The sequence below is a fragment of the Podarcis liolepis genome, assembly GCF_965112155.1.
Source record: "Podarcis liolepis genome assembly, chromosome: 4".
Taxonomy (NCBI): Eukaryota; Metazoa; Chordata; class Lepidosauria; order Squamata; family Lacertidae; genus Podarcis; species Podarcis liolepis.
Window position 1 is genome coordinate 62,881,605 of NC_139558.1, and position 13,610 is coordinate 62,895,214.

At 40.0% G+C, this 13,610-nt stretch overlaps 1 protein-coding gene across 1 annotated transcript in view; it reads right to left on the reverse strand.

Moving 5' to 3' along the window:
* The window catches only part of GBE1 (1,4-alpha-glucan branching enzyme 1), a 162,157-nt gene that overhangs the window by 59,124 nt on the left and 89,423 nt on the right, over positions 1-13,610 (reverse strand). The window contains 5 exon segments of the mRNA XM_083498636.1: positions 697-868; positions 1,584-1,694; positions 5,498-5,596; positions 8,083-8,210; positions 8,369-8,484. Of these exon segments, the coding sequence (XP_083354762.1) occupies positions 697-868; positions 1,584-1,694; positions 5,498-5,596; positions 8,083-8,210; positions 8,369-8,484 (626 nt within the window).

Sequence of the window (13,610 nt, forward strand, 5' to 3'; positions counted from 1 at the left end):
TGACAGTAATCTGGACACTTATGGAAAGATGACCATCAGTTGGCCAGCCAATGGGATGGGAAATCTGGGAAAGAACTAAAAGGGAAGAGCTCAAAAGTCATTTTATTGCATCTTTGGGGCAATGATTTGTGATTATTTAGGGGACAACTGATTCTCCCTTGCTGACTTTCAGCACCTGAAGAAACAGGTTCGCAGCGTGGAGGAGGGAAAATGATGGTGGGTGATAAAGCCACTTGACAACTTGCATAGATGAGACAAGGAAAACCTACCGAAACAGGGCAAGGATAGACTTCCAGCTTATCTAGAGCAAGACCTAAAACTCTGTGCTCTGAAACTTTCATGCAGTAGCTACAGAAAATAGTAAATCAGCTTTGTTGATCAACAACGAATTAGACTACAGCATAAAACCTTTTTATGGATAACATTTCCACAAGGCAAAAGAGACAAAAGGTTAGACCCAGACATAAAATGCAATCCTACACCCACTTGGATTGGAGTGAGCCCCATTGATATCAAGACTTTTATTTAGTGTGCAATCACACAAATACACCCTTGAAAGTCAATCCTGCTCCAGTCATATTGAAAGCAGTTATTCTTCACTAACTTGTCCTTTTGATTTCAATGAGTCTGGATGCAACCTCTTGAGTTGTATATCACGACAAAACATCTTTTCTTTTTTGGCACGGAGTTACTTACCCATGAAGTTGAGATAACCCTCTCCTCCCATGGCATGAGTTATGAGGCGAATCATTTTATGAAGCTGTATTCCTCGATCAATAACTGGAGTAAAAGGTGAGATGACACTCATGTTCTCATACATCTCTGCATCCATCAGCCGAAACGCCAGGGTCTTGTCGCCAACAAGAGCCTGCGTTGACAAATAAAGGGGTGAGGAAAGAAATCTTCTGCATTTCATTGGTTCCTAAGCTACAGATTCAAGACATGTTCTAGTACAAATAAAGTAACATGCTGCCCAACACAGTTAAACATTATCAACTGTGCTCCTAACAAATGAGCTCTGCTCACCTGTCAACTTTGGCCTGCCAGGGACAGAGGAGATAAAGCCCTTTGGCCAGAAAAGCTTCCTTGCTTTGATCTGGATGTATAACTAGGGAAGGGACTCTCATGCAATACAAAACCCTGAAGAGCAGTGGCTGTTTTCCTTTCCTAGAAAAAAAGCTTCCGGTACGCACCATGACCCTCTTCCCCCCTTTTCTCTCTATCACACTCTCTCCTGCACTGCCCACAATTAATTAATGCTGCACCTCCATTCCCCTTATTCAACCTCTCCCTCTACCTTGCCCCATCTGCTCTTCGTACCCAACCAGCACCCCACCCCTTCCCTTCCCCTTCTCCCAGCCGCAACACCTGCACTCACCTCTACAGCTTGGCCCAGCCACAGAATGGAGGACGGTAGTACTAGCAGCAGAGGCTGCTGCCTCCTTCCCCTTCTCTCCCTCCCTCCCCGCTCACAGACATGCCTGGGTTTCTGTGTTCACCAAGATTTTTTATCCTTCTTCAAAATTTTCCCTAGGTCTTTGAACAGTGTCTCAGAATTTCAATTTTCCTCTCAAGCTTTGTACCTGGTCATGACTCTCTGCATACGCAATGTATTTCTCTCCGTATCTCCTATTTGTTAGCGTGAACACTATATTGCCCATATCCCAGTCTTCATCCTTAAGCTCCTTAATTATCTGCAAAATTAAAAAGGAATCATTCAAAATTACTGTTGTTTGTTACACTGTATCACTTTTTTCCACGCTTCGCCCTCTGAATTGTCAAGCTAACATTCGTATTCTGAGTCTTTCAGAATAACTGAAATGGTAAAAGTCTACTTTTTGATGTCCCAAATGGTATTCTTCTTTCAACTCCGTAATATACTGTAGCATTTTAAAGTCCATATTTTACTTTTCTGCCAAAACAGCTGCCAACGTCTGATTATTAACTATGCATGTCAGTGTTATTTAAATTGATTTTCTCTATACTTCTGTAAAACAATGAGGGCTACTTGCCATCATTTTAATGGTTGACTAAATGTAGCAATTTCACTGCTAAACCTTCCTGTTCCTTATTATGCAATACTGCATAAGCCTCTGATGATTGCTGAACCTTAAAAGAAGAAGAGTTATTTCTGTAGTGTTTCACTGGGTATTTTACTGTCTGGCATGCAGCATAGGAAATGCTTGGAGCAAGTTAAAAATTAATTAATATCAAAACAGGCTAATCTGCTATTAGACCGTGTCAAAATGAAAAGGCGAATTCTTTACTTTCATGTTGTTAATCTATGTGACAAAGTAGCTTGTGTGCAAAAATACAAAAAATGTGCATACCATCTTTTTCTTCTGCTTAATATTGAGCGCCAGGTATACAAACAAATCTTTATTAGGCTACATTTTTATTGGGAAGACGATTCACCTTCAAATCTATGCAGGTAGGTAGGTAAGTATATGATGCACACATAAAAAAACAAGGATGTATAACTGGATTTTTGCTGTTAGCAGTACTTGTTGAATTCATGTAAAGGTAAAGGTAAAGGTAAAGGGACCCCTGACCATTAGGTCCAGTCGTGACTGACTCTGGGATTGAGGCGCTCTTCTCGCTTTATTGGCCGAGGGAGCCGGTGTACAGCTTCCAGGTCATGTGGCCAGCATGACTAAGCCGCTTCTGGCTAACCAGAGCAGCGTATGGAAACGCCGTTTACCTTCCCGCCGGAGCGGTACTGTAATGGGTTTAGGGGTTGTTCGTGCGTAAGTTGCCGCCACTCCTAGCTAGGTTACCTGGTTAACCCTTTCTGACTGAGCAGCCTCCAGCGTTGTGACTGTCTCAGTCGCTGGCAGAATCCGTCAGTGGGCGTTTCCCAAACCTTTTCCAGCATAAAAGTTGTTTGACGCCAAGTCTCCTCCTACTCTCCCTGCGCAGAAGTCTTCTGCGCAGGGAGGGTGTGGGCAGCGGAGTACCCGTACTCTCTCCGCTGGTCTCCAGCGAAGAGTCTTGGAGCCTCCTCCCCGATTCCCCCACCTGCCCCCCTTCTCCACTGGTGTTATGCTGATTTCCTTCCCCAGCAGATGGGCTGCCTCTCTCCCTACTGGGACCCTCTCCTGCATCCCTTTGGAGCCTTCCCTCCGCCTCTAGCTCCGATGGCAGTTCCCTGACAGGTACCTATTTATCTACTTGTACTTTGACGTGCTTTCGAACTGCCAGGTTGGCAGGAGCAGGGACTGAGCAACGGGAGCTCACCCCATCACAGGGATTCGAACCGCTGACCTTCTGATCAGCAAGTCCTAGGCTCTGTGGTTTAACCCACAGCGCCACCTGCGTCCCTTCATGTAACAGTGTTTTATTCAGGACTGTTCACATAAAAGGGAACCAAAAGATACAGTACCTTACTGAACATGCCTGCATTGCAAGGACTTTGCACACTTTCCTTCCTACCCTGTTCAAGCTGGATTAACAAATATCATCATCAGGGAAAAAATGGCTCATGAAGGGACTAAGAAAGATGCTTCTCAGACACACAATTCCAACATGTTCATAGCAATTAGCTTAATAAAGGGTTTGTCTTCAGGAAAGCTGGGTCAAACTGCAAAAATGTTAAATTTGTTCTACCAGACTATTTTTTTTTTGGGGGGGGGGTGGCTGAAAGAGTGAACTATGTTGAAGTAATGGACGTCTCTCAAAGTGCAGAAAAAGGTGATCCTGCTGAACTTTTATTTTTGCAGCTGTCTAATGCACACACTAGTTACTTTTTTCTCTTAGTATTTTCAGTTCACATTAGTCTTGTTGTGTGCCTGTTGTAATAATTGTTATCAACATTTAGGTGTAATTCAAAAAGAGTCCCATTCACTTAGGGATTTGATTGCCGAGAGATATTCTGCTTAGCAACCCTGAAATTTAGCTGTGAGGATATTTGATTGTTTGCAAATGTTTCAAAATTATTTGCATGGTCTTTATTGTTTTGTTGTTTGATGCCTTGAGCTCCTTTAGGAGGAAGAGTGGTATTAAAAACAACAACAGCTAAGTAGCACTCTTTCTATTAGGAAAAGAACCTATAGCAGAGTTTGGATTCATTCAGCATGCCATTATTGGTGGGGGGGAGGGCTGTTACATATTTAAACTGTTATATTTTATTACCAGAATTTGGCAGGCTTTAAAGAGAAGTTTGTCTAACTGTAATTAAGTCACAATATTACTAAATACAAAATTAATGTGTCATCATAGCCTTGTCCTACTGACGTGCATAACACAGATCCAGATATATTTTTAAATCTTCATTTTGTTAGGTTTGCTGTAAGAATGTATCAAAATTCAATCCATAAAACCAAGGACATAATTGTCATGGTATCAAACATTCCTGCAACATGTCGCATGCCACTTTGGTGAAACATAGCAAGAGGAGATAACACTCCCTCTTAGTTATCCTAGCAGGAACAGAGGATTTGCGGGAAGGGAGGACTGAATGATTATCCTAAAATTATGGCAGTTTAGTAAGACAAGACAAGATATGTGAAGCCCTGATTAAACTGACACTGTAAATGCTCTAAAGATTTAATCTTGTTAAAGGAAACAGAGCTAGAGCTGAGAGAGGAAGGGAGAGAGAGAGAGACAAGACAGAAGTACTGTTTTGGGGGGACAGGAGGCGGGCAGGTGTGGAGGATTCCCTGGTCCTGAATGGGGTAACTGTGCCCCTGAAGGACCATGGACGGAGCCTGGGAGTCATTTTGGACTCACAGCTGTCCATGGAGGCACAGGTCAAATCTGTATCCAGGGCAGCTGTTTACCAGCTCCATCTGGTATGTAGGCTGAGACCCTATCTGCCTGCAGACTGTCTCGCCAGAGTGGTGCATGCTCTGGTTATCTCCCGCTTGGACTACTGCAATGCGCTCTACGTGGGGCTACCTTTGAAGGTGACCCGGAAACTACAACTAATCCAGAACACGGCAGCTAGACTGGTGACTGGGAGCGGCCGCCGAGACCATATAACACCAGTCTTGAAAGACCTACATTGGCTCCCAGTACGTTTCCGAGTACAATTCAAAGTGTTGGTGCTGACCTTTAAAGCCCTAAACGGCCTCGGTCCAGTATATCTGAAGGAGCGTCTCCTCCCCCATCGTTCTGCCCGGACACTGAGGTCCAGCTCCGAGGGCCTTCTGGCGGTTCCCTCACTGTGAGAGGCCAAGTTACAGGGAACCAGGCAGAGGGCCTTCTCGGTAGTGGCGCCCACCCTGTGGAACGCCCTCCCATCAGATGTCAAAGCGATAAATAACTACCTGACATTCAGAAGACATCTGAAGGCAGCCCTGTTCAGGGAAGTTTTTAATATGTGACATTTTAGTGTATTTTTCATCTTTGTTGGAAGTCACCCAGAGTGGCTGGGGAAACCCAGCCAGATGGGCAGGGTACAAATAATAAATTATCATTATTATCATTATTATCATTATTATCATTATTATTATTATTATTATTATTATTATTATTATTATTATAGAGAGAGTCTGACCTGAATCCATTTGTCAGGAATTGCCATGGCCAATCGATAATCAAATCCAGTTCCTCCTTCTGTTATTGGACAGCAAAGGGCAGGCATCCCAGACACTTCCTTGAAAAACAATGCAATGTTACAAATCAAAGATCATTGTCCAAACAGCAAAACCTTACCAAAAGTTGAAAAAGCTTTCTGGAAGAGGGGTGAGCTGGAGAAAGAACTACAAAAGCCAGAACCTGTGGTCTGTCAAATGTTTCTGGACCCTAACTTTCAGAATTTATGACTGCTGGCAATGCTGGCTTTGGTTGATGGGAGTTAAAGTTCAAAAACATATGGTTCATAAGTCAGGAATTGGGTTGTGGTATAACTACTGTGTAAATCATGTAAAACTTTAAATCCTACTTATTAAGAACTGCATAGCACCAACCCCGTATCTCCATGAGAAGGGGACCAGGAAATTAAATAAAAGTATCCAACTAGTTCTACCAAGATGTGGAGTTGGGGTAGGGAGAGAAACTGAAATGGATTATTTCATGTGTGTAAGCCTGTCCTTAGATGTTCTCGAAATGCAATGTGAAATACTAATAAAGGACACAATTCAACTGTCTGTTCACTTTCTCTTTCACATTATATCATTTTTACACATTCCATTAATTATATGCTGGCATAACAGAAACAGAATTTGATCACGGGCAACGGTGAGAGATGCATTACCTCTCTAACACATTCCTCGCCCCTATGTGTGTAGGGAAAGCAATGGAAGAACCCATTTTCAGTGACGAATATTCAGAATATTAAAAAGAATTCTGTTACTTAATTTTATCAGACAGGTCCTTACAGAACAAGACTACAAATCGATCCTACTCTAGACGAAAGCGTGCTCCTCTCCTGTGGCGCCAGTCATTCCACTATCATTACATGCAAGCTCAAATTCATGCTAGCCATTTGTAATTTAGAATGATATCAATAGTTCCTCCCTCCCAATTTCGTTCCACCATGAGCATGTGGATCAATTCCACATTTTGTATAGAGGCTCCCACTAGACAGAAAAAATGATGTATTGAAGTTGAAGTAGTTTTCAATTTAAGTAGAATAAATTGAAGGCACATCTTGTTAAAAAAAATCTTAAATCAGGTAATGCAAACAGGCTCTACTTTGCTTCATTGGTAGGAATACTGATAACCATATTGTGGCTCACTAGATGATGGGCTAATTTTACTTGAAATGAACCCCAAAATCAATAAGACAATTTTAAGTTTAATATATCCCATAATTGCTTCATTTCATCAGTTTTTGTTTTAAATACTTGATGTTGTTGAACTTGTGTGTTTGTGTGTAATGGTTTCTTTTGGCGGAATATGAAATTCTTATTTCCCATGCTTACATGGTAGGAGAATACTCTATATTTTTCATTTTAAAATGAAGAAGCTGCTGGTACTGCCCATGTGAAGTATTTAAGTGCTGACATACCAATATTTATGTGTGCCTGTAATTCCCTTTAATTTTGTTTTCCCAGGTTGAATATAAAATAGTTGCATGTAAAACAGTTTCACAATGTTAAATGCTAGCAGGATTCTAGACATAATTCTTTGATCAAAATAACTGCAAATAACTTGTTCGGGCCTTTCAGTCAAAGTTAGTGCTTTGGAGTTTAATCATCTTACTGTGCAAATAATATTCCTTTGCATCTTCTCATTGATTTTGTTGTTTTGTTCATAAATCATGCATACAGACCTAAGCATTCCAAAATATCTTCTTGATAAATCTGAAGTGGGCCAAACATTTAGGGCTCTTAATTTATCACAGATTAGAATTTTCAGTGATACATATATTAGTTCATATTTGCTTTGACAATACTAATTGTAAGCTTTCAACACCTTGAATAAAACATTTGTAAATCATAAAGAAACTCACTTATTAAACAGGCTAAGTTTAAAAATATTTCAGATGATCATACTGTACTTCAGAAATGTCAGTGCTTTCTGAATTTAACATTTAATTTGTGAAATAATGTACCTATGACTAAATGATAGAACTAGTTTATCCAAATATATCACTAGCAATCAGTGAGCATCCTAAAATAAAAAGTTTTCATCTTTTGTCTACCTTTCTGAGACTGTGGAGCACTGGTAAAATGATTCTTTCGTCTCCATTAAGACACTAGCTTCTTTTGCTTTGATATCCTCAAAAGCTTTTCAACTGCTTGTTCTACTATCAGTATATGTTGGGAGGGGGAAGACTTACTTGTTTCTATATTGCTATTTTCTCATGAAAATCAATAATATATATATAGAACAATGAAATAATGGTACATTAAAATTTACTAAATGGCATCTATCAACAAACAGTACATTCCATCGCAAGCTGAGTGAATTCATGTTCCTGTTATTTAAATGAGAGAGATTTAAGCATGTATTTAAATCTCCAATTCCAATCAATTGATTTTAAAAAATACAAAACAAGAAGCTTAACAGCGGCTGGAACTTGCTTTAAAGATAAGTACATGGCTGCTAATGTAACTGTAATTGATTCAATTAAACTGTATTTCAAATAATAAAACAGCTAAAACTAATTATGTCAACATGTATTCTAAGAATTACCTCTGCTATCGTTATACATTCTGGATGCAAGAAATGTATCATGTGGTTTGCCATCATTAGGTACACTAAAGCTTCATCATCAACGTGCATCCCGAAGTATTCATTGTAATCTCCACTAAAAGCTGTGCCTAATAAGACAAAATCATAAAGTCTCAAGAGCAGGAAGTCAAAGCTGTAGGCTTCAGCCAAGATTTTCAAAAGGAAACTATTAACAAATTTGAAATCATTGTATGGCTACACTACTGCATGATAATTTGAACATCACTGGTGTGCAGATTAAACTTACCAATACCATGATGGTGATACAGCATAGATGATATGCCATCAAATCGAAAGCCGTCAAAGGCATACTCTTCTATCCACCACCTTAGGTTGGAGAGAAGAAATCTCAAGACCTCCCAGCTGAAAGCAAACAACAACAAAGTCTAAATATTAAGGCGTACAATCTATCTTAGATATCCTATGGTTTCTATGCTAAATATTTATTTTCTCATGGTGAAATATGAACAATTTTCATTTTTCTTCTTCTCTCCCTGATTTTTACAGTGTGCAATTTTTGGTGATATTTAAACAATTATCCATTCTAGTGGACTTCATGTTTCATAATATCAATTATCCTTTTATCATCTCCAGTTAGGTTAAGGTATGAAAGCAGGAACATCCCAGTCAGCGACTGTGAACAGTTAGGTCTACATAAAGGGCATTAACTCTACTGAAATAAATTGACAGTGCTCTTAACTATGCACCGGATAGTACTCTTTGAGCTTTCTGTGATTTCAGAACTACTTCACTTCAAAAAGAACTACAGTCGAATGGAATCCAATCCAGAAGTCTATTCAACTTCCAAAATGTTAGAAAACATTTAGAAGCTCCTGCAGCCAATCAGAAGCCACGGAAGCCCCATCGGACGTCCAGCTTCCGAAGAACGTTCGAAAACTGGAACAGTCACTTCCGGGTTTCAATCGTTCGGGAGCCAAAACGTTTGAGAACTAGGCTGTTCGAAAACCAAGGTACAACTGTACAGTGTTACCTCGGGTTACATACGCTTCAGGTTACATATGCTTCAGGTTACAGACTCTGCTAACCCAGAAATAGGACCTCGGGTTAAGAACTTTGCTTCAGGATGAGAACAGAAATCCGGTGGCGGCGTAGTAACAGTGGAAGACCCCATTAGCTAAAGTGGTGCTTTAGGTTAAGAACAGTTTCAGGTTAAGAACGGACCTCCGGAACGAATTAAGTACGTAACCCGTAATGCGCAGATGCAGGTTGCGAATGTGCATCCCACACAGATCACGTTCGCAACCTGAGCGTCCACTGAAGGAGAAACAGTGCCTGGGGTTTTATGGATATGCAGTTAAATCATAATCATAAATTAAAATATCTTCTCTTTAAGACAACACAGGCATGCAAAGTATGACTGCCCCTCTACTATAAAACATCATTTTCCCTCGTTATATGCTGCTGCTGCTACTTAGACTTTAGTTTTGGTGTAAGACTCGTTTTTTAAATTTTGGTTGGTTTTTGGTAGCGCCTACAGTGGTGCCTCGCAAGACGAAATTAATCCGTTCCGCGAGTCTCTTCGTCTTGCGGTTTTTTCGTCTTGCGAAGCACGGCTATCAGCGGCTTAGCGGCTATTAACGGCTTAGCAGCTTTAAGAAAAAGGAAACAAACTCGCAAGAACTCGCAAGACGTTTCGTCTTGCGAAGCAAGCCCATAGGGAAATTCGTCTTGCGGAACGACTCAAAAAACGGAAACTCTTTCGTCTTGCGCATTTTTCGTCTTGCAAGGTACCACTGTATATTGATAGGGGTACAGACAGATCATATGAGAAATTAAACTCATAGCCATATATTTATCCTCCCTTTTACAGTAGTAATATCAGGCACTCAAATTTGTTCCTTTACAGCTTACAATACAGTTGTTTGTCCTGTCCCCTTCTTTTAAAAATCCTAATACACACATTTTCTTTGTGTAGCAAAATAAAAGAAGCAGGAATAATAAAGTACACGTGCAAGGAAAAAGAGATAGAACTAATCTTATAGCCTTCAAACAAAAAACATGCTTTTTACTGATAGTTTCACAAGCCCCTCACCCTGAGAGTAACTCTCAGCTTTTCCCAACGCAGTACTGCATCTGTTCAGTTTTGTGAGAAAGCAAAAGTCCAATGCGTTCCCATTATTTCATTGTTAAATTACGTAAATTAGAGAAAACCATAACTAATCTTAGCCAGCCTATGTAAGAGCATGGGTAAGAAATGTTGAATTAGAAAGAAGGATACTAATCTGAGGTCAGTACATATTAACTCCTTCCCACCCACTTTTCTTTATACACAGAGACCAGTGGGAAGCAGAAATCTCAAGGGACTGTATGTTAAAGGACGCAATGGAAAAGCTTTTAAGATGCAACACACAGTTGTAGTATGTGATTAAAAGAAGAAAGTGCTCACTATTATTGCTATTTATATAGCACCAGCAGCGTACAAGGTGCTTTACACAGAAATATAATCAGAAGTGCCCTCTGGAGCTTGCAATCTAAATTTAGATTGCATTGCACTTAGAGTGCATTGGAGGGGAACGACAAGTGGAGGAAGAGACAATGGCAGCCAGTGATGAATCTGAGCACATGCAGTTACTTGTACTTAAGCTTTGTGGGGATGAGGAGTAGGAAATGAAAAGAAAGGGTTCATAGAAGATGGATTTGAAGGGGAAAACAGGAGGGAGGAAGAGGGAGGTGGGATCATGAAGGTCTAAGTATGTAAGAGCAGCTGAAGGTAGTAGAATTGGAGGTGCGGGACAATAATCAGGGGTATATCAGGAGAACAGGGAAGAGACTGAAGTCAAGGGATGCTAAGGACCTGGTGTCATGTGCCAAAGGGAAGCAGAAAAATTATCAGGGAGGAGCAAAGCAGCAGCTATCACCTCTCCAGGAGCTTGGGTGTTTGTCCCAGCTATGGTTTGGCTTACCATGGTGTTGCAAACCAGACCAAACAAAAAACCAACCGTTAATATACAAAATGATAGAAGGTATGTTGATTGAACAAGTTCATCTATCTGTTAAGTTTAACTTAGGGCTCATTATGACATTGTTGAAGACTTGCTGCCCCTGCACAGGTTTATCACATCCTTTTGCAGTGGTAATAGATAGGACATTATACTTTGGGTCCATCCCATGTGGTTACTCCCCACATCATTGTTAACAGTAGTCCTGCAGGTAAACTGCTTTGTATCCAAAGCATTGCCTAGCATTCAACTGAATGAGAAATAAACAGGATTCTGGAGTGCACATGGGGTGGTACAACAAATCACCTCCATAATAGTTTAGTTTAGATTTTTTTTAAAAAAAGAAAGCTTTAAAGTGTGAATTGTTGTGGACTGTGTCATTTTTCAAAATCTTTACTGAAACCCAGGAGCTTGAAATTCCTTTGAAATAGGTATCTTGATCTATCGCAAGGGTCTCGATTCTATTTATTTCATTATTCAGTAATTAAACTATGAAAACATTCCATGCAAAAAGAAATGTGGAAAAGATATATGGGATTATTTGAACATACTTGCAACTGACTTTGTTCCCCTCACCCCAAACAAGTAGCAGCAGCAAAACCTAGTGAACCTAAAATATGGGAATTGGAATCCAAAATGTTACTTGAAATAACTTATTTAAAATAACTTCTTTGAAATACCGGTAACTTATTTCAAAATGCAAGCCATACTCAAAGGAAAAACAAAGCTGTTTCAAAAATCATTAATTCCAAGTTAGATTCTTGATTTATTAGATTCTCCCCTCCCTAAAATTGGAAATCTCCAGATACTAATTTGGATTCAGACACTGTGGTTCAGGCAGTCTTCAAATATAAATGAAGGGTTCTGCTTTTCAAGTAAGGTTTTGTTCTTTTGTGGATATTAAAAATGAAATACATTTAGTGGAAGTTAAAAAGATCTATTGACTTGAGAGACAGTCTTTTGAACAGCTTGGCAAGATGGTATATCTTAATAATGATTTAAGATTGATTCGGAGATACATAGCTAGGTGAACAGAATAAGAAAGTAGCCCAGCCAAAAGGTTTGCCTTCCATAAGAGATTCTTTAGCATTTGAAGCTCAAGTCAGCCAATATTGGCTCAGGCACTGAGACACTGTTAACAAATATAAGTGCTTGTCTAAGTGTTTGCAGCAATAAAACAAAACAAATCCCCTACTGAGCAACATCTATAATTCCTATTTAAATATCCTGCTGGAATAATGAAATATTTTGTCTACAGTCAACTATTAGCATCCAATAAGATTCATTTGCCCATAGCACATCTGGGTGGTACTTATATTTCACAAAGAGTGTTGACATGTTGAAAAAGAAGATCAATAAGGATATTACTGATTAACTAGGGTCAGTCATTATATTCTGAAACAACATATGGGCTGCTAAGTCTGGAACTATTCTTAGGTGCTTTCTTAAAATCTGCAAAACACACAATTCAAATTAGTACCAGGGACCCACTGGGTGTCACTGACGAGGCCTTAAAAATTCCTGTCTGAAACTTTAAAGCAACTACTTTGTACACTATTAAAATACTCAATTGATATCAAAGATATTTCAGCAATGTTTGCATGCACAGCAGTTTGACATGTACTGTCTGCCAATCAACTTGGTTACAGTGGCTTAGAGCATTTCTTGTTATACCAAGTAGTCATATGGCAGGGCCCTCATGGATGGAAGCCATTTCACATGCTGGTGATGAAATGCTTTCAAGCATCTTATACTGGCTGGCGTCTAGGACTACACACTTGACAGGAGGGAAAGATGAGAAACAGGAGCGGCTCACCAGGGGGAGGTGGGTCTCCTGGCAGCAGCATCACTGTCATATATCAGGGCAGGGAGGGGTGACACATGGTTAGAGCTGCATGGAGGAACTGGTGAGAGAGCTGGATTGGCTCTGCCAGATTGTCCACACTGGCCTGACCGCGTTGTTGCCTTGCTTCTGCCCTACTGTTATGGGGAAGAGATTCTACTGCAAGGAGGCTATAATTGCAGCAACACCCCCTGGGCAAGCAACTCTTGACTGCACTGAAGTCTGTGGCAGATAGATGATAGATAGATATAGATAGATAGATAGATAGATAGATAGATAGATAGATGATAGATGATAGATGATAGATGATAGATGATAGATGATAGATGATAGATGATAGATGATAGATGATAGATGATAGATGATAGATAGATAAATATGCTTTATTCAAGATAATTTCTGAACCACTTATAATACGCATAATATATATATTGCAACTTATCAGATGTTGGCTATTGAATACTGATGTTGAGAAAGCATCACTGGTTGCCAGTACATTACTGAGTCCTAAACAACCTAGAAAAGCTTGCCCATTTCTTTATTCCTTTGCCTTATCTTGGCATCTGGTAGGCCACTGTGAGAACAGAGTGCTGTCCTAGATGGGCCCTTGGCTTGATCCAGCAAGGGATCTTCTTATGACATTAGGATCTGCCAGAAAAGCTCATCTGTCCTCAACAAGAAACTGT